The 20241-nt window shown below is 52.9% G+C and overlaps 1 protein-coding gene across 4 annotated transcripts in view; it reads right to left on the bottom strand.

Annotated features, from left to right (window-relative positions):
- The window catches only part of NMNAT2 (nicotinamide nucleotide adenylyltransferase 2), a 145575-nt gene that overhangs the window by 12011 nt on the left and 113323 nt on the right, over positions 1 to 20241 (bottom strand). For 2 of the 4 annotated variants that reach the window (XM_010954949.3, XM_010954948.3), the window contains exons 5-8: positions 16966 to 17092; positions 15129 to 15209; positions 13984 to 14028; positions 9844 to 9920 (exon numbers count right to left, since the gene is read on the bottom strand). In XM_010954949.3, the coding sequence (XP_010953251.1) occupies positions 9844 to 9920; positions 13984 to 14028; positions 15129 to 15209; positions 16966 to 17092 (330 nt within the window). Of the gene's footprint in view, positions 1 to 9843; positions 9921 to 13241; positions 13604 to 13983; positions 14029 to 15128; positions 15210 to 16965; positions 17093 to 20241 lie in introns of those variants that run through there. The other 2 variants (XM_045516645.2, XM_045516644.2) reach the window with 2 other exon arrangements.

The following is a 20241-nucleotide window of genomic DNA, read 5'->3' on the forward strand; positions in this document are numbered from 1 at the left end:
AATTCTGCCCTGACAACTTAGTTTTGGTCCAGTGAAACCTATTTCGGACTTCTATCTTCCAGAAGTGTAAGAGAATAAATTGGTGCAATATACATATTATATGATTATATATAATATATATTATATATCATGTGATATAGAAAATATTGTATATCATATTATATAATATATTGTATATTCTATTATATATTATATATCGTATTCAATCATGTGATATGTAATTGAAGTATAGTCAGTTTACAATGTTGCGTCAATTAAATTGGTGTAGTTTTAAGCCACCAGGTTTGCAGCAACTGCAAACTAATTCATCTCTATCCTCTCTCACTTGGATTTCTCTGGTTTCCCTGTTTGATCTTGCCTTTTGCAGTCTATTCCCAACAGAGAGACCAATAATATAAAAATAGCAGTCAAATCATGTTGCTCCTTGGCTCAGAACCCTTCATGTAACCATCGCCCTCTCAGCGAGACCTCCTCTGGCCATGCTATGTAAGCCCGTGTCTGTGCACCTATAGACCCGCACCCTCTCCACACCCTCACTACCGGCTTCATAGTCCTCCGAGCATTTGTCTCCAACATCTTGTATATGTTCTCTGTTTAACCTTCTTTTGTCTCTTTCTCTCTCCCTTCTAAAGGTAACCTTCATGAGGACAGGGAGTTTTGCGTGTTTCCTTCATTGCCACGTTCCCAGGTGGACAGAACCTGGCACATCGTACATCCTCAGTGTATGCTGTTGAGTCAGTGGAGTCCTGCAGAGTCTCCTCCGGCAGGTGTTCCCGAGTCAGCCGGTAAACCCTCCCCACCTCAGGACCTGGAAGGAAGCCCGTGGCACCTAATGGGAGTCATGGGAGACCCACAGAAGTGGCCCTAAAGAGACTTCAGGTCCCAGTGAAAAGCAAGGGTGATCTTACTTTTGCAGGTTCCCTAACTTCTAACTTCATCTGATTGATCAGTAGAATCACCTGGGGGGGGGGGTGTGGAGCTTTAAAAACAGTAACAACCACAATAACAATGACCACAGCTCCTCCGGGTCTCACCCTAGGGATTCTGATACGACACGTCCGCAGTGGGCTGGAGCCCCTCCCTTTACAAAGCTCCCTAAGCCCCCCTGGTGTGCACCCACCGTTGGAAAATTGTCCCTTTAAGTCATATAGGCAGTTGCTTAAGCTGCCAATACTGTTTGATTTGGGATGAAGTCAAAAATGAGATACTCGTGGGATGAGTACCTCTGGGGACGCCAGCAAAAATGAGGACACCGACCTCGTTCCCTGGGGAGAGAGGGTGGGGAGGGCAGATGTCTAACCCCAGGAAACAGAGGGTTCCTCAAGCTCTCCCTGCCCACGGAGCCGAGCCCCTCCCCTGATGGGGACCACTGTGACCTCATTCGGCCACACCGCAGTGAACAGTATCGGGGTACCACCTTCTCCCCACCACAGTAGACAGTGGCCTCTCACCGTAGCTCTGGCCTCTGTCGTGTCTCAGAGGTGGGGGGGGGGGTCTGTGACATTCATCCTGCTTCAGCTTCCTGCTCACAGGCACAGCTTTGATCGTATCTTTTCATCTTCTGGTCAGAGGCTCCCCAGGGGAGGCAGTGGGGGGGATGGGGAGAGGAAGTGGGAGGGCACAGACTCTGCTTCCCCAAATGTGGGGAATCTGAAGAAAGGATATGAGACATGTGGAGGCAGGAAGCAACTTGGCCTTGGGAGAGAGAGCATGGCAACTGGGCGGCCAGTCTCTCAGAAGGAATGTGGACTTCTCACCATCCCTCCAGGAAGCTGAATTTCAAGACCTGCCCTTCTGGGTTTCAGGGATACTCTGGGTGGGAGGATGCCCTGTGGTCCTAGCCAGGCACTTTCCTGGGCACCAGGGACAGAAGGCTGAGCAAGACAGACATGGCTTCATCTCTTGGATCAAACACTCTCTAATGAGAGACATTAAACAAATGATTATTTCAAACGTACTGCTCTGAAGGATAAGGGCAGGTCACTCTTAAGCGGCTAATGTTGTGCAGTCACTAACATCTTACGGGTAACTAGTAAAAGTTTAGGTCACATCTCATGGTGGAGGCTCCCCCAAACAAGCTGTTCCCAGGGACCCTAACATTCTTTCATTCAGCAAGCTTCCACTGAGTGTATGTGACGAACTGTTCCCATGTTGCCCAATAAGACAGACAAGTCTACGTGCCCACAGAGCTTACCTTCCACAGGGAGAGATCATCAACAAATAAAAATGCTGGTGCAGACTTTATGGAAAACAGTATGGAGATTCCTCAAAAGACTAAAAACAGACTTACCCTGTGATCCAGCAATCCCACTCATGGGCATATATCCAGAGGGAACTCTAATTTGAAAAGATACATGCACCCCAGTGTCCATAGCAGCACCATTTACCAAAACCAAGATATGGAAACAACCTAAATGTCCATCGACAGATGATTGGATAAAGAATTTGTGGTATATTTACACAGTGGAACACTGCTCAGCCATAAAACAGAATAAAATAATGCCATTTGCAGCAACATGGATGGACCTGAAGATTGTCATTGAAAGTTAAGTGAGCCAGAAAGAGAAAGAAAAATACCATATGATATCACTCATATGCAGAATCTTAAGATGAAACAAAACAAAACAAACTTATTTACAAAACAGAAGCAGACTCACAGACATAGAAAACAAACTTACGGTTATGAGCAGGGGAAGGGGGTGGGAAGGGATAAATTAGGAGTTCGAGATTTGCAGATACTACTTTATATAAAATAGATAAAAACAAGTTTATACTGTAGAGCACAGGGAACTATATTCAATATCTTGTAGTAACTTACGGTTAAAAAGAATCTGAAAACAAATATATGTATGTTTCTATATGACTGAAGCATTGTGCTGTACACCAGAAACTGACACAACATTGTAAACTGACTATCATTCAATTAAAAAAATTTTTAAAAATATGTAAATAAGAAAACATCAGGTGAAGTTAGTACAATATTGAATGTAAACCAAAATGACTTTTAAGACAAAACCTAAGTGACAAGAAGGGGCCAGATATAGAATAGCTGGGGGAAGAGCATTCCCAGTGAGGCCACAGCTAGTGCAAAGGCCCTGAGGTGGGAAAACTGCTCAAATAAAGAAACCAGGAGGAACTGGAGCACAGAGAGGCAGGGGAAGTAAACGAGGGCCAGCTCATGATAAAGATGACATTCATTCCAACAGTAAAGAGAAGCCATTAGAACATTTTGAACAGAGGGCTCGACTTCTGTTAGCAACAGAATCCAGTCTTCACTGACCCGCCCTGGCAAATCTAACTGGTGAGACCCTCTGTAGAATCACTCTGAGATCAGGATGCAGAATCCTGACCATCTCTCCCAGGCAGGCCTCCTTCTACGTACAGCACGTGAGTTACTCAGACTCACTTGCGTTTCTTCTCCAGAAGAAGATACTCAGGGCTGAACAGGTGACTACCAGCAAGAAGGGAAGCGATATTGTTATGGTGCCTGCTATGCACCAGGCACGGTACTAGGAGCCTTATTTATTATCACAGTCAGTCCTTACAACAACGATCTTCTGAGCCATGTGCTTGAGTTCTCATTTCATAGATGGGAAACCATGACCCAGTTAAGATTCAGCAACTAGTCTGAGCTGCACAGCCAGGAAGTGAATTTGAATCCCTCCTAGCCTGCTTTAAAGGCTCTTCCCATCACATCACACCTCTTCTAAATCCATTTTTAGGTCTCACATTTTAGTGACTTGAAGCTTTTTTGGCCTGAAAATATATTTTATTTTTTCTCCAGGCTTAGCCCGAGCGAGGGCCTTAGTTTGTTACTCTACATCGCCCCCTGGAGTACAAAATTTTGTGTACTTCTGAGCAGATTAAAAGATGCACGGAGCAGCCCATCCACGCAGCAGGTGAGGGGCTTCTGAAACATACCCCACCCGTCTCAGGAACGCATCCTCCTCCCTCGTCCTGGTCCCTGCTCCTCTCTGGAAGGAAGTCAGGGCCAAGGCGGGAATGCATTTCCAGGATGGCTCTCTTAGTGCAAATAAGAAATGGTCCTTCAGAGGGGTTTCCCAGAGGAAATCATCCCCACTCCCACTTCCAGTTTGCGTGGGGGTGTGGGAAGGCATGGGATTCCAGACTCAGATCAAAAGCCTGAAAACCAAACCAACAGTGCCTTTCACAGGAGAACCAGAGCTCCCACGGCCGGGGCTCAGCCTCCTTCCCCTGCGCTGAGAACGCAGCACTGGGCTTATCAGTGCGGGGCCCTAATCCCCAGGGTGGAAGTGTCCACCGGGCTTCCTGGCTGGGGCTGGGCTGTCTGATAAAAACCATCTGAGCCTGAAAAACCAAATGTTTGTCTTTGTTCCATTTGTCCGGGAGCCCTGGGATTTCTCCTGGAGTGGCCAGTGCCCCCGGCTCTTCCTCTGTTTGCTTTCTTTGGTGCTTTTCCCATAGCTGGTGGATGTAGGAAGCAGTTAGCCCATGCCCCGTTGGCTGGAGAAATGTAGACTGTGGCCAGTTAGGGCCAGCCTGCGGAATGCCGGGCTCGGAGAAGCGCAAACAGAAAGGCAGAAAGGAAAAGCAATGTCCTCATCGGCCCATCTCTGCTGCCTCATGCTCCAAGTTTAAGTTTTCAATCCTTTGAGTTAAGTACTAACCCTTGCTCATTTAAAACAAAAATACGGTTTTCAAGCAGCTAATAACAATTAATCGTTAAACTGAATAATTTTGCCTGCTTGCTGAAAAGTCAAATCTTCCCAGATAAAGACCAGGATAAACCTTCTATTTCAACCGACCAGAGCCATCTTCCCGGAAGGTCTTACTCCCACCGCTGGGTCTTTTATAGCCTTCCCCGAACCCCCGAAGCCCTACTCCTCGCACCCACGTAACCCAGTCCTGCCCGTCATTCAAAGTCCAGCTCAAGTGCTACCCCCTTGTGACCGGTGGTGAGTTACATGTCCTTTCTTCCCACTTGTCTCTTTCATCTGGATTAGGGACCTGAATGTACGCCAAGTCCTGCTCTGTTGTTCGGTAGCTAAGTGGTTCTTGGACAAGTCAAAATCCATGTGAGCCCTGGTTTCCACGTCTGTAAATGGGAACCAAGATTCCACTTTGCAGGGTCGACTGAAATAATCCACGAGAAACAAAGAAAGTGTTTATTATCTGTCTCTCCCGCTAGGAAGTAAAAGTGCACAACGGTCTGGAACTCTGTCTGTTTTGTTTCTGTGTTCCTCCAGCCCCAGAACAGTGTCTGGCACATGGCAGGTACTCAATAAATATTTTAAAACCAATGAATGACTAACAGCCAACATTTACTGAATGCTCACTAGGCTCAAGAACTCATCTAAACTTTTTACATGTTTTATTTCATGTAATAAAAAGAATTAATAGAATAAAAACCCAGATTTTTTTAAATTGTCAGCGCCTCCAAGACAAATAATGGGCTTATGTTCACACTGGGCACCCAGGGTGAGTTGAAAGATTGATTGAAGGAAAGAATGCTTGAATCAGAATTAATTTGCCGGACTGCCTTCCATTATAATATGATGGGCAGAGCATCTGGCAGCACAAATCCCTAGACAAAGGGTTTTGTTTGGGGGGAAGGGAGCGAGTGTAAGAGTTTCCTGCTCCACAAATCCGTCCGTGGCTGACCCTTCGGCTTTGCCTTGATTTCCCACAGGTCCTGGCCCATGCCTGGACACCCGCCTCGGTGCTGGTGTCAGGATGCAGGACAGCAAAGATCCGGTCTCCCGGGGAAGACTAGTTCTAACGCAAAGTCTGGGAATGGGATGGGCTGGACCAACTGGGTCCTGATTGCCAAGGCTGGTCCAGGAAACTGGACCTTGGTCTTTCTCAGGAATGAAGAATAAAAATGCCAAGTGCCAGGCCACACAAGCAGCTCTTTTGTATTTCGCGGAGAGAAACTGGATGAATACGTATGGAGTTTTCTTGCCATGGAATGTAAGGGGGAGGGTTGTATCACTGGTCAGAGGTCAGAATTCACTGTGGGCTAATGGATCTCTGTGCCTGTTAGGAAATACCCAAGGGAGGTATCTTGGAGGGGGATGGTTCCTTTAGTTGCATAATTAGATTTCTGGATGGAGAGCAGAGGTCCAGGAAGTCAAAGGAAGAGGAAGAGCAAGGCTGACTCAGTGGAGAGTCTGGGATTGCGCCGAAACAGGGGCTGGCAGCGCTGCTGCAGGGCAGACTGTCCGTCCCAGCGGCTTCCCAGCCTGGGCGGGGCGGGGGCTCCGCTGCCGCCCGGCCCCCACTGAGCGCCCTTTCAGAAGGCGGAAGGACTCTGACTTCCCCCCAGACCTGTTTGAACCGGTGGCTTCTCTCCTGCTTTGTTCTGAGGATTCTGGAGAAGGCACGGGGGACCGGAGGGCATGCAGAGCAAGGGCCTAGGGCTTGTCCGAGAAACCTGGCTCTCTTCCCCGCCTTCCTGTCCCATCATTGGCAGATTCGGGGCTTTTGGGCTCATGGTCATCACTGAGCACAGGTCTGTGGCCAGCAAGTTTCACTTGGGACACCAGGTAATAAAGAGAAATGTGTTCTGATACAGGGTTGAATAAATGAATGAGACCTGGGACAGAGGCGGGTGTCACACCTCACGCCTGGTAACCTCATGGTTAGGAGCTGAGATCCTTAAAATGGGCTGCTTCCAGGCAAACTCCAGAGGGTAGGGCCTTCTGTTAGAATCAGCAGGGCTCCCTCTGTACCAGTTTTGAAAGAAAGACCTTCCTTTTCTAGACCCTGAGCTCCAACCTTGTCCAAATAAGGACAGTGGAATAATTCACTGTTACTTGCTAGTTTCTGGCCCCTATATCCACCTGTGCCCAATCCCCACCCTATTTCAGGCAGAGAACCAGATCCTTTAGGAGAGGAACTTGCAGGGCAGAAAACAGAACATTTTGAAGTCAGTGGCTTTAAACACACTAAGGAGATTTCCCCAGGTGTCCTGAGAAGGGAGAGAAAATCGGGAATGGAATATTTTATCTCAGACTAGAAAGAAGAGGTTCAGCTGTCCCCCCTTCCACGTAGAAAGAAACCAGAGGTCTGTGAAACCTGTCCCGCCCTCCCTCTCTCCCGGACAGCACCCTCATGGCAAAGCCTCACAAGGAAACAGAGCCATGGCCATGGGTGAGTGGGGCCCGGCACCGGGCTTCCCAGGTGGGCCTGGGGCTGCCTGCCACCCTCCTCAGGGGACCGCGGAGGCCCTGACCGGGGAGGTGCCTGTGGCGACCGCGGTGAACGGGTCTTTGTGCTCAGAGCCCACAGGGCCTCTCAGGTCCTGCGAGTCAGTGATGACTGAGACTAACTTCCCATGGTCCCTGTGGGATAGTGACTTGGAGTTGAATCTTAATTTGATTTAAATAAATTAACTGTGATATTTCTGGCACACCTCTGCTGTGGCCTGAGATGCACGCTCCTTATATAAGGAAAAGGTGCCGTGATTGTTGTTGCTTCTCCTTTGGCTGTCGCGATTCTAAGGACCCCACAGACCGGGTGTGGGTTGAATTAGGGAACCGAGCAATGGGCGGGGGGTAGCGGGGGTCAGGGGGTGCAGGGTGGGTAGAGCTCTAGGCTCTAGAAAGTCCCTGAGGGTCTGCTTCCCCCATACCCCCTGCCGCCCATGCTGTGGACTGGAATTCTCACCGCCCTGAACAGGAGAGGTGTGGGGTCCCCGCTGGTCTGGAGCGGTGTGCCTCTGGGAGCAGCCGGGCTGGGCGCTCTGATCTCCAGGGGGACTTGGCAGTGGGAACTTGGTTGAATAGGTGAGGGTCTCACTCCACCTCCGCTGTCACGTCCCCAGTAAATCAATGGCTATCGGTTTCTCAAATTTTCTGTTTTAACTAACACATCCCTTCAGTAGCAGGGACCGAGCGGAAGAGGAGCGGCCTGGGCTCTTCCCCCTGGTCTCTGTGTGCATTATCTGCATTCAGAGGGGCAGCTTATTAGGTTTCTTCACTGATTTCCGCTTGGTGGAGGTACCAGGATTGAACCGGGACCTCTCGCGCACTGAGCATGCACTCTGCCACTCGTGCTACACCCTCCCCCCTCTCTGGTCTCTAAATGTCGGATCTGACAACCTCACGCTCAGTCTTTGGAGAGAAGTTAGAGGCCCTGCAGGCAGCAGTCTCTCTGGGAGGAACAGGGAGGGACAGGCCGTGCTGCAGGGGCCCCCAGTTGTGTCAGTTTCAGGCCCCACAAAGCCGGGGTCTGCCCTTGAGAGGCACACATCACACGCCACACTTAGCAAAGAGGCCCTTCAGGCTGCTGGCCCTGCCGACTGCCTCCCTCTCAATCCCTCCCCGGCTGCCAGGGCCTCCCCACTGGCTGGGGCCTCGGGCCACTGCCCGGATTTGCCTGGATTCTTGAAAGAGCTTTGCTGAAATTTTGTACAGAACTTCGCCCGCCTTGCTTTTTACTTTCAAAGCAACTTGGGAAGCAGAGAGGAAAGTAAAAGTTAATTAAGCCTCTTAATCCAGGACCGAAAGGAGGTTTAAAATTTCACCTGCAGGAAATTGCTCAGGGGTGGAGACGAAAGGCTGACACAGTTTAATTTGCTTCCCTGAAACTCTCCCTCCCCTCCTGGTGGTCCCACGGCATGTTCGCACTTAAGCCCTTCACCTTGAACATCTATGTGTTTACCTATATGTCTATTTAGATAAATTCACTTACTAACATTTCCTGTCCGTCACTGTGTGTCAGGGGTCAGGCTAAGCCCTGCACGTGGACAATCTCATTTAATTCTCCCCAAACCCCATGTGATAGGTAGTATTATGATGCCCATTTTACAGATGGGAAAAACTGATGCTTAGAATATATTTTGTCATGAGCTGCACTGGAACAGAACCGGAATCTTGAGTTTGATCCTGAAGTTCCTCTCTTTCTCTGTCTCTTCAGAGACATATATGTACATGAAAAAGTTTCATATGCAGACATCTTGCCACTTAAGACTTGGGGGCAGGGACTGCACTGTGTATTTCTTTAAAACCTCAGAATGCTGCAGATAACTCTCTACAGATTTAAAAAAACAGCCATGGCCCAAAGGAGTTGAGTGATTTGCATGGGGTCACACAGCAAGTAATGAAAAAGTACCAGGTCTGAAATGTCTGCCCTGGGAATCCAACTTTCACAGGGCTGTGGGCTTGGGAGCCGGCACTGGCTTTGGCCGTCAGATGAATGAATCAATGAATTAAGAACAAAAATGAATGTATGTCTGAAGGGTGAGTGACCTAAGAATCAGCCAGTTTAGGACCATCCCAGTCAGAGCTGGTAACGAAAGATGTCCACTGAATTTCTAAAGGGTACAGGTTTGACCTGGTTCCTTCTATCCCGAGTCAGTTGCCAGAAGACTCCTCCTGACCTTTGCCATTAACTGCTCCCCTCTTGACCCCTTTTCTCTTGTTAAGGGAATTCTAAGCTGGTGTTTACAACCTCTTCAAAAGAATCACAGGAAAACAAAACACACAATAATCTCAGAAGGGGCCACGGCTTTTAAAAACTTCCTCCCTCCCCCACCCTCCCCACCAGCACACACCACCCCAAGCACCACTAGGAGAAGGCGTTCTGTGACCCGGATTGCTTTTCTCCCAGGGGCTTCACGGGAGCAAGCGTGAAGGGGAATGAGTGCAAAAATACAGCAGGAGATAAAGCTTGCGGTGGGTGAGAATTTTCCTCCATCACGATACGAATGGATTGGTCTCCTGGGAGCTCACAGGAGATGGGAGGCTCAAGCTGGGCAGGGAGGCGGGGAGGGGAGGGAAGACCAGAAGCCAGAGCCGAGTGCCCCCCCCCATCCTTCCCCACGCCAGCTGTGCGCCAGGCCATAACCTTGCTACTCACATCTGCCTCGTTCCAGAGCCCTGGGATGCAGAAGGACTCCAGGAGGTCACTGCCACACAGCAGCAAGATCCGCAGCTCTGGGGAGGCGGAACAAAGTTTGCGAAGGGAGTAAGTGGAGGCCTGGGAAACGCTCGAGTCTCAGCCCTCTTCCCCCAGTGAGCACAGAAGGGTCCCATCCTTGGGGCACCAGAGCCCAGTTCTTCCGGGCACCCCGGCACCAGGCTCCTTTACAGACCACCCTCACTCCCTGCGGGACGAATCCCATTCGGGGAGAATGGAGCAGAGATGGAGACTATTTGTTCTGCTTGGCTGGTATGGAGGAGTTTTCAGGACAGGTTTTCAAGCTAAACCAGGATGGCTGGCCACCCAAACAGAGACTGAGCCGGCCACGTGCTTTGTCTAAGGTCTAAGGGCCTCTCTCTTGCTCCATTGCAAACTGAAGTGCCAGTGGAGCTCGGCTCCTCCGCCGCGGCGCGTCAGTCGGGGTTGGTCTGAGGGTTGGTCTGCGTCACAAGTGCCCACGCGGTGGCAGGCAGGAGACACGGAGTGCACCCGGGGCAGCTCCGCTCATCAGATGTCCTCTCTTCACGTGGCCACTGTCCTCAGCAAAGGGGTTGAGAAGCAAGACTGCCCCCACCACCTTCCTGCCTCCCAGGCGCGCCTCTGCTTGCCAGCAGTCTTTCTTCCCTCATTAAGCCCACTCTGAATTATCCCAGCAAGGCCACTGTCGTTTAAGACAGGCAGCAGACTGACTCAGGCATGAAAACCGAGCAACAGGGGAGAAAAGAATCCTGGGGGTCTCGGAGCCACGGGGGGAGAGACCTCCACCTGGGGCGTGGCTCAGTGGTGGGTCTGGGTCCCAGGCACCCCAGGCCCTTCCAGCAAGAGGCTGTGGCTGTGGGTCTCTTGCCTGAAACAGTGAGACAGCCCTCCGCTGACCTTCCGGAGACCACTGCCGCCCTGGACCCTGAGGCTGACTCAGACTCTGTGTCTAGCTCTGAGACCCGACAAGGACTTTCAGACAGCGAGCCTGCCCCTGCGGCAGGCTCAGTGGAAGGCTGCCGGGCTGACCACAGACAGTGCCAACATCTCATTGTCCCAGGTCTGGGCAGCCCATCCTCGGGGCGCCCCATGGAGCACCGGGGCCTGAACTCCTAAATATCCTGCAGCCCCTCCTCTCCCCTCTCCTCCACATCACACTGTCGCCTAATGACCTGTTTATGCCCAGGGACCTCATTTGATCTTTATTTCCCCCGGGCCTGGCAGAGTGACCTGCACATCGTAGCTGCTCTGGACATGTTAAATGAGGGAACAACAGACGTGCTGACCACAGAGGCCATGCAGGCAGGCTGTCTAAGAGCCTCCTGGGCGCTCCGGGACGGCAGTCGGGATGGACGCCGTAGCCTCTGCTTTTGCAGCAGGAAGACCCTGGGGGGAGTGCCCACCCCAGTCAGTGGCATCTGCCTCGCTCCGTGTCAGGCCACCTGCAGAGGTGAACCGGCCTCGGGATGGCTGAGAGGAGCTGGACCGGGCTTACTCTGGGAACCTGTTGTTCCCTGTCCCCTACTTGGAACCACCCAGGGTTCCAGGTCAGTTTTCTGCTGAAAGGCTGAAGCTTTATAGCAATGCGCCTAAGAGTTCAGTTAGGTGGCTGTGTCCAGAGGGTGTGCCCTCAGCTTTTCCTACGTCAGTGGTTCTCAACGGGGGCAATTCTGTCTCTAGAATTTGGCGATGTCCGGCGAGATTTTCGGTTGTCAAGGCTGGAGGGGGGGGTGCGCTGCTGGCACCTAGCGCTGGGAGGGCAGGGGTGCTGCCCACGCCACCCACGGCCGCCCCGGCAGCACAGGGCTATCCCATCCCTGGTGTCAGCAGTGCCGTGGCTGAGAAACTGTGCTCTACAGCCCTGGAAATGAACCTCTTGCCTGTTCCCAAGCCGGAGACTCACTTTCCCACTCCAGTAAAATGCAGGATTATTTTTAAAGCCAAAGCAGGGCAAGTTAGAGTGGGGTTTCCACCTTTGCTTGCAGGACTGAAACAGAGGAATTTGCCACAGACCAGAGCCCCTAGTAGGGCTTGATCCCACGTGTGGCCGCTGGAGGGCAGCAGTGCTTTCTCCGGCTTGCAGTATGAGACTAAGGAGCTGGAATCCAGCCCACAAGCCCTGGGTCTGGGGCAGGTCCCGGAGCAGTCATCCCGTTAAGAACATGGAAATGGAGTCGCAGATGCTAACTGAGCTGGGAGAAGTGGCTTTTTCCTTCTTGTGAAGTGTGCAAGGGGATTTAAAAGGGGCTTTGTGAGCCAGAGGGCCTCCCAGCACCACGGTCTGGAGGCTGGGCAGCTCCCTCCCACCTCCACTGGGTCCTACCTCCTTCCCCAGTTCAGGACCCAGGACCTGGAGCCAGAACCTGTGGCCTCCTGTCACACGCTCCTCCCAGGAATCCTGGGTGTGTGAATCCCCAGGCCCCACGGCCTTTCCCAGCTCCCACTGCATGCGAGGCAGCCGCCACCTGCACCCCCCGTCCCCAGGCCACGAGTCCCTCCAGACAGCTGTGGCCACCCAGCTGTCCACTCTCTGAAAGAGGGGTAAGCAAGAGGGGGCTGGGGCTAGCCCTGCCCCTCACAAGGCCGCAGAGGAAGAGGCCGGGGTGGGGGGGGCACAGGGAGTGTGGCCACGCAAGCACCTGTCACACGGCCTCCCTGTAGGAGGGGAGCTGCCCAGGGCGGGACAGCCTGAGACACTGGCCCTGGGCGCTGGGACGGTAGCCGAGGTCCCAGCTGAAGCTTGGCCACAATACATTCTTTCTGGAACAAGGGGTTGGAGAAAAATATACACTGGAATACAGCTGAAAGTCTGAAGACCGCTCTGCTGGTCAGGAAAGACTTCTCCTGGGAAGGCAGTTCTTGGCCAGGGCTGGAGCCGCAGGGAAGCGGGAGGGCAGGGCTCTTGGGTGTTGGGGAACCTGGGGTCAAACGCTCCTGCCTGCTTTGGGGAACACCCAGAAAGGCAAGCGCCCTTTCCTGTGGCCCTCAGACAGCAATGTCCTGGTAAATAAAGGCTATGAAAACTTAATAAAAGAATTAGGAAGTGAGGAGATTTGAGTATTTATTACCTTTGGTTTTAATGCAATGTATTTAATTTCTACTTAATTTAATTTAATTTTTTTTTTTTTTAGTAGTTTTAGTATTGGCTGCATTTGACAACCGGTTGGTAAAATGTCCCAAAATTTTACAGATGGTTCTAGCAAACCACTCTGAGCCAACTCAGGTGCGCCTGGGATTAGAGGACGAGACCCGGGGAAGCCCCTGAAGTGCCGTCACGCCTGCCGGCTCCCCCGGGAGAGCCCGGTGCCCAGGGGCAGCCCCGCACCTTCATCCCGGGACAGAGGGCCCACGAGGGGGTCCTGGAGTGTCTTTGCAGCTGGAAGTTGAAGACTGAGCATGTCTGCTGGACCTCAGGCTGCCCCTCATCGAAGAAATTCAAGCATTCCTGTTGTCACTGACCCTCCTTGTCACCGGCTACCTGCGTCAGCTCCAGCTCCAGTCTTGTCTGTCTGCCCTTTCCCCAGCTGCAGACACTGGTGTCTCTAACCTACTCTGGAACCTTGGAAAGATCTGTTTCCTGGTTTGCTTCTGTCTTCCATGGGGGTCAGCTCCTTCCCGTCCTGACAGCTCCGGGTAATCCGCCTCCTCCTGCTCTGGCCGGGGGCCTTCACGGCCCTCACACACACCGTCCAGGTGTTAGTCTCCAGCCCAGGCTGCCCTGGAAACAGCCCTCTGGTGAGGAAGGCAGGGGGGCCCTTCTGCCTCAGGCACAGTGTCTGGACAAAAGAAGAGTCTCTCTGGCCGGCACTAAACTCAATTTTCCTGTCTTTCGGGTGAGGGGGAAGAGGCTCCAAAGGGAAACTTGCCAACTGACCCAGCCCTGCCCCCTGGGAGCCTGCCTGGATCCAGGGAAGTGATGTTAAAGGGGAGATAACTAAGAATGTGACCTTAGCTTGGGAACAGCCACTCATCCTTTGAAGAGCTTTGCTAAGACCCTGCAGCAACCCCCACCCAGGGTTTTCAAGCCTCTCCCCCGCGACTATGTCTGTGGAGGAAGCAGGTGGCTCCAAAGGAGCCCACCTTCCCAGCCCCACTCACCAATCTCTTCATATCGCATCACCGTGCCCAGGTTGGCGTTCTCATCTAGGGAGGAAAGAAGAAATGCAGAAATATCAGGGAATGAACCTCCTGGTACCTGATGGGCATTCTGCCTCAGAGAGAAAACTCAGGATGGGGTAGGTGGTGGGGTTGGTGGCAGTAGGAACATTTGAATGAATGCAGAGCAGGGTCCAGCCTACAATGGACAGGGAGCATCTCCTTGGGCTCTAGGGCCAGGGTTCACTTTTCTGGGACTTTCAGAATGAGACAGCCTGGGTGGGGAGCCAACAAGGGACACACACACGCTCATGCTGGGTGCCTTCTGTGTCTTTCTGTATTGGAGGAGGCTGGCCACAAGAGCAGCATCCTCAAGACCCAGGGAGACAGCTTTCCGGGTCACTAGAAGGTGGCCCTCTCTTGTTCGGGGTTACCTGGTTCAAAGAACAAGCTGAACTGAGCATGCTGGGCTTTTTCACGGGGCAGAATGCAGAGCTCGGGGAAGACGCTAGAGGCTTTGCTGTGCGCCTCGAGCGTGCGCAGCACCGCGGGGATGCTGGCTTGGCCCCCTGGCTCCCTTCCTCCTCCACCACCCCTCTTAGGACCTTTCCAAGGTGTCTGAAATTGGAAATCTCAGGAATCAGCCCCAAACAGTCAAAGGAATGAGGGCCTGACCAGCTCTCCTGCACAGTCGAATTTGGGGTTTGTGGGAGAAAGATCCCCAGAATCAGATACTCTCATCCTTAGGGGAGCAGCCAAAAAAACAAGAGAGAATTAAGGAAAGGGCTGATGTGTTCTTAGCCCCTCAGCAGGAGCACTGACAGTGCCAGAGGTGGGAGGATTCCGGGCCCCTGGGAGCTCTCAGGCGTGCGCACACACTCTGCAGGGGGCTGCGGGGAGCACGGAGCACAGCCCGAGGAGGGGCTGATGGCACGGGAGGTCTCCAGGGGGTCCACAGCCAGGGGGATCATCCCTCTGGGCCCCCATAACAACTTGGCCCCGCGGGCCTGGTGACATCCTCTGCTGTCTCACTCACTGCTCTATAAATGTCCCAACCCACAGCAGGTGCCAGGCGTGTCTGCTGAACAGTGAAGGGAGGAGGGAAAGAAAAGAGGTGGGATGGGTAAAGAAGGTCCTTGCCCCCTTACCCACAAAGGTGAAGCGCTCCACGGGCGGGCGGACACAGCAGATCCGGCTCAGGCTTTGCCCCACCTTTCCCAAGATCTTGGCTGTGGGAGAGAGCAAGACAGACAGGGACAGAGGGAGAGAAGCACTCACAACTCACACTCGTGTCAGCCTGGGGCTGGGGCCACTGTGAACAAAGGGGCTGCTCCGGAGGGGTGGGGACCGGGTCGTGGGAGGCAGAAGGAGGGTGGAGAGAAAGAACAGAAACATGACAGCCAGAATTCCCTCTTCTCATTCACAGCCCAAGGCATCTTGAGCCCTAGACAGGAATCTACTTTCTGGCCATGTTTATTATACTGTTGAAAAGTTGGAAAATATAAGAGATGAATATATATAAAAAGGAAAATTAAAAGCATCCATAATTCCACTGCTAGAGAAAGCCACCACTAAAGCACCTGCATATTGCTTATTTTCTCCCACTTTTATTATGTGTATTATGCAGATATGTCTGTAACGTGCACTGGAGCATCTTCTGCATTTAAAGGGCACGTGTGACACACTTTTTTCTTTCTTTGATTTTGTACCTGTATGAGAGGATGGATGCTCACTAAGCAAACTGTGGTCATCATTTCTTGATGTATGTAAGGGAAATCATTATGCTCTACACCTTAAACTTACACAGGGCAGTATGTCAATTATATCTCAGTAAAACTTGAAGAAAAATATAAAAAATAAAGGACACGTGCGCTGTTAGCATTTTTCGTTTTTTAACATCGTGAGCGCGTCCTCGGCCACTCCCAACGCTAAACAATTACACTCAAATCCACGGAGACCGGGCCAGCGGCAAAGAACTTGCTTGGAATAATTTCTGCTGGGCGAAGGCTTTCCTTCTTATGCGGACGGTCTTTTAATCAGATAGCCTGCTTGGGCTGAGAGGGGTCTGGTTTTTCAATGATCTCTTTGGGCTCCAATCTGGAAAATGTTTCTGAGCTCCCCACAGGTGGCTGTAGGCAAACTATGGAATTCTGGCTCTTCCTTGTGACCTTCCCTATTTCTAGCAGACCGATAACAAACTGGCTTATGGTCTCTAGGCTTGAGAAGTGAACACCAGGACCTGTCTCTTGCAATCGGCCTGGAAGGCAGTATTAGAAAGCACACGGACCTTGGAATCACACAGTCCTGCGTATGAATTCTGCCTCTTTCACTGTGGAGCTGGGTGACCTTAGGCAAATCGCTTCCCTTCTCTGAAGCTCGGCTTCCTCTTTGTAATGGGAACGTACTATCTGTATCACAGAATTACTGCGTTAAACGAAAACCCGCGCAAGGCACTGAGCCCCCTGTAAAGCACCGAGCCCTGTGCAAACATATCGCACTAGGTGCTGAGTAAATGGCGGCGGGGGCCCTTGCTCTTTGTCACGGAAGGGATGGCTAAGAGTGTGGGACTCAGGGTGCAGACCGCCTGGGTTTGACTCCTGGCCCTGCTACTTCTTGACCATGTGATCTTGGGCGAGATCCTCACCCTCCTTGGACGAGCCAGAGAAAAGCATTCCATTTTGTATCTTTAACTCCCAGGTAAAGCAATCATATTTATATTAAAATGCACTCCATCACCTGTCTCTCTTTCTCTGTCCCTGTCTCTCTTTGTGACTGCTTCTTGCTGATGTTCTGTATTAAGAAGTCTCTAAGTATGGTCCCTGGACCAGAGCATCAGCATTGCCTTTTTAAAAATGCAAATTCTCCTCCTTCTCCCAGACCTTCTGAATCAAATTCTGGGGCGCTGCTTGGCCGTCTGGGCTTCCACAGGCCCTCCAGGCGATCCTGAAGTTAGAGAACCGCAGCTATGCGCCCGGGCTCCCCTACCTGCGGTGGGCTTGGCGGGCACGTTGCTGTTCTGGTAAACGGGCTGGGTGGTCTCGTTCTGGGGCTGTCCGGTCACGGGCGTCATGGAGGGTGTGTTGACGTTGGAGAGGATGCAGCCAGTTACCCGCTGGGGAAGGAGGAAGGGCAGAGTCAGTGTCGTCAGCTGAATGACTTACGGAAGCATTTCCCAGGTATCTCCAAATACTCATCTGCTTGGCCATGATGGTGAGCTGTCCCGGAAAGAGGACTGGGGGTGAATTCTAGACCTGGCCACACCCTGGGACCACAAGGCTGGCAGGAGGCAAGATAGCTCAGTGGGAGCAGCATGGGATGTGTTACCGCACAGACCTGGGTTCAAGGGTGAGCCCTGCCCTCTTCGGGCTGCATGACCTTAGCTATTTACTTAACTGCTCATGAACTTCAATTCAAGAGCGTAACACAGAGAGGAAACAGAGCTGCCCTTCCGGGTTGTGGCAGGATGGCACGAGCGAGCAGACGTGAAGTGCCTTTAGAGCGTCTGGCACGTGGCAAGAACTTTGTACCCTACCTGGATGTTGTGACCTTCTGTGGAACATGCGTCCCTGCCCTCCCTGCCTGCTTTGTGGGGCTCAAACGAGGTCAAGTCTGCAAAAGGGCCGTGCAAGCTTGGGAAAGGTCGTGCAAACACCCGGTGCTATCACCACCTGCCGCCTCTCCAAGCCAGAGATGCCAACGGCAGGCCCGGCCGGGGAGCCGTGCCAGGCAGAGCAGGATGTGTCTGTGCTGCAGGAAGGGGGGTGGGGCTCGGGGCCCTCTTGCGCCTGCTCACAGTGTGAAAACACATTCCAGAGCCAAGCGGAAATTCTCTGTGCATTATCCACTGTCCTGTGCTATCTGGCCGGCTGCTTCTCCCCAGTGCCACAGCAAACACAGAGCTGATAGCGCAGCATTCTTCACAGCTGACCCAGAAGCAACCCCCCTTGCCCGCGGTGAGTGGGGCAGCAGCTATTAGGCAACAGAGAAACAAAGGATCAGTTTTCACAGGGCTGTTGCTCATTCAAGTTCCCGTCCCTGACAGTCAGCCTCCCCCCATCCCTGGTCCACCACCCTTTCTGCATGACCGAGTCCCGCTGCCGGAGGACCCCCCAAGTCCCAGGGCCGGGGTCACCCTCCAAAGGCACCTGCCACACACCACCCTGCAGGCAGATCAGCACATGAGTCCTTCCGAGCCCTGGAAGGGCAGGCGTTTGTCTAGCGGGGTGACCTGTCACTTCTGTAATGTTCCTGACAGGAGACGGTCATGACAGCATCCAGCCACATCTGGAAGCCAGCTGGGGTCGGGGGCCGTGGGGTCTTCTCAGCCTGCTTCACAGGCTTCTCTGCCCGGCAGCGGCTGGCGGAGCGGAAGGGACAGCCCGCCTCCTTTTTTTATTATTACTTCACCTCCAGAAGAGAAAACGCCACATTCTCATTAAATAACTGGTCAGGTAGCTGAGGAATTCCTTCCTCCGGCCGCACGCATCGCTGGTCCCATTTGACTTCTTCTACGCCGGAGAAGAAAATGCTGGCCACGTGCCCCGCCTGCCCCCCACAGGCTCCCCCGTCCTCGCAGCCTTGCATCGCTCATTACGCCCTGTGTCTGTCTCTCCGACAGGTCTCCTCTGCATGCTGGAAACACCGGCCTGATGCTGGGACTGGGAGACTGGGCGTTACAAGCAGCTCCCAGCTCCCGCCCCAAGGCAGGGGGCCGTCATGACTGACCTTCTCTGCTGGCCTGGGACCATCACTGCAACAGCGGGGGCTCCTGGCCAGGCACCCCTGGCCCAGACTCGTGCCTCTGGGCACGAGTAACAGAGGGAGGTTCAGGAAGCCCAGACATTTAGACATCAAAACAGTAGTGAGGTTTTCTGGCTGGTACACCCAGGGCCCAGGCACGCCTGCAGGGCCCCTGATTCCTCCCTCCCATCGTGGGCCCGGAGGCTTCTGGATGAACAGGAGGCGCACAGGCCCCCAGCAGCGCCCCCAGCTGACACATAGCGTGAGAAATAAACGTGTGTGAAGCCACTGAGATTTGAAGGATGTTCGCGTATCTAGCCTATCCTGACGGACACACCCTGAGCAGGTAAGACAGGACGCCTCTGTTACTCCTGTTGTTGAGACCAGCCCAGAGGAGCAAGTCAGTGCCACCCTACGTGGCATCAGAGCCCTTTCAGGGGCACCAGGAAAGACTCTGGATGTGTGTGAAGGGTTCTGAGAGCAGAAAGACAGGAGCCAAGTTTTCTTCAATTCCATGCAAGTGGATCTTAAGAGATGAAGCTATAGCCAGCGAGTCCTTCCTACTGCTCTCGCTCTTTGACTCCTGGATGGTCTGGATCCCCAGAGTCCCCCATTTGTTAAAACAAAGCACTGTGCACAGCTGGTGGCGTGTGGGGTCACTGGGGCTGCTGCCAGCCCCTCAAGGAGAAGATTCTGACAGGCCCCTTGACGGCAAACCCAGATGCGATGGAGGCGCCCCTGTGTCAGGACGATGCCCTCCTGACTGTTGTTGAGGGCCAGGCAGGGCCCCGCGTCAGGGCAGGGGAGCAGGATGGACCACATCTTGTCTTGGCAGGGCGGGCTTCTTGCTGTCAACGGCACTGCTTTTCATCCCATCACCGTGGGAGTCCAGGGCTGGTACTGACCTGCGAGGGGAGCTCTCTGCACACTCTGGCCGGTGCTGCTGGCTGGTACAGAAGCTGCACTTAACTAACAACCAGCTCCTCAGTCACTGTGCCTGGCCGAAGCCTCAGATACCCCGGTTCACCTCTCTGTGTTTCCTTTTACCCACAAATAAAGCAAAGGTCAGAGCACCACCGTCTGCCCGTGGACCCTTGTAGGAGGAAGGCGTGTGCATGATGCCTGGCGGGTGTGAGGGCCCACAGTCACAGCATCCTGTCCTGGAGTAAGAGGACCCACGGGTCCCCAAGAGGTGCGGCAGGAGGACCTGGCTGCTGGTACCTGCTCCCAGAGCGCCTCTCTCCTCCTGACTTTCTTTGCCCACTTCTCCTTCTCGCCTCACTTTCTGAAGTTTTCCAACTGTGGTCTCCTTAATCCTACCTTGAACTTGCTGCCAGAAGATGAAAACTGCCCTAAGTCGCATCCAGGGTGGGGACAAGGCAGGGAGCAGTGGCCGGTGCTGCTCGGACCCTGGTCTCCCCCACCGCTGGCTGAGAAACAGGAGACCATGGGCCAGCAGCATCCTTCCCGCAGCCTGCCCGGCTTCTGTGGTCCACCCAGCCCTGAGCCCGGCCCAGCTCA

The sequence above is a fragment of the Camelus bactrianus genome, chromosome 21 (genome assembly GCF_048773025.1).
Source record: "Camelus bactrianus isolate YW-2024 breed Bactrian camel chromosome 21, ASM4877302v1, whole genome shotgun sequence".
Taxonomy (NCBI): Eukaryota; Metazoa; Chordata; class Mammalia; order Artiodactyla; family Camelidae; genus Camelus; species Camelus bactrianus.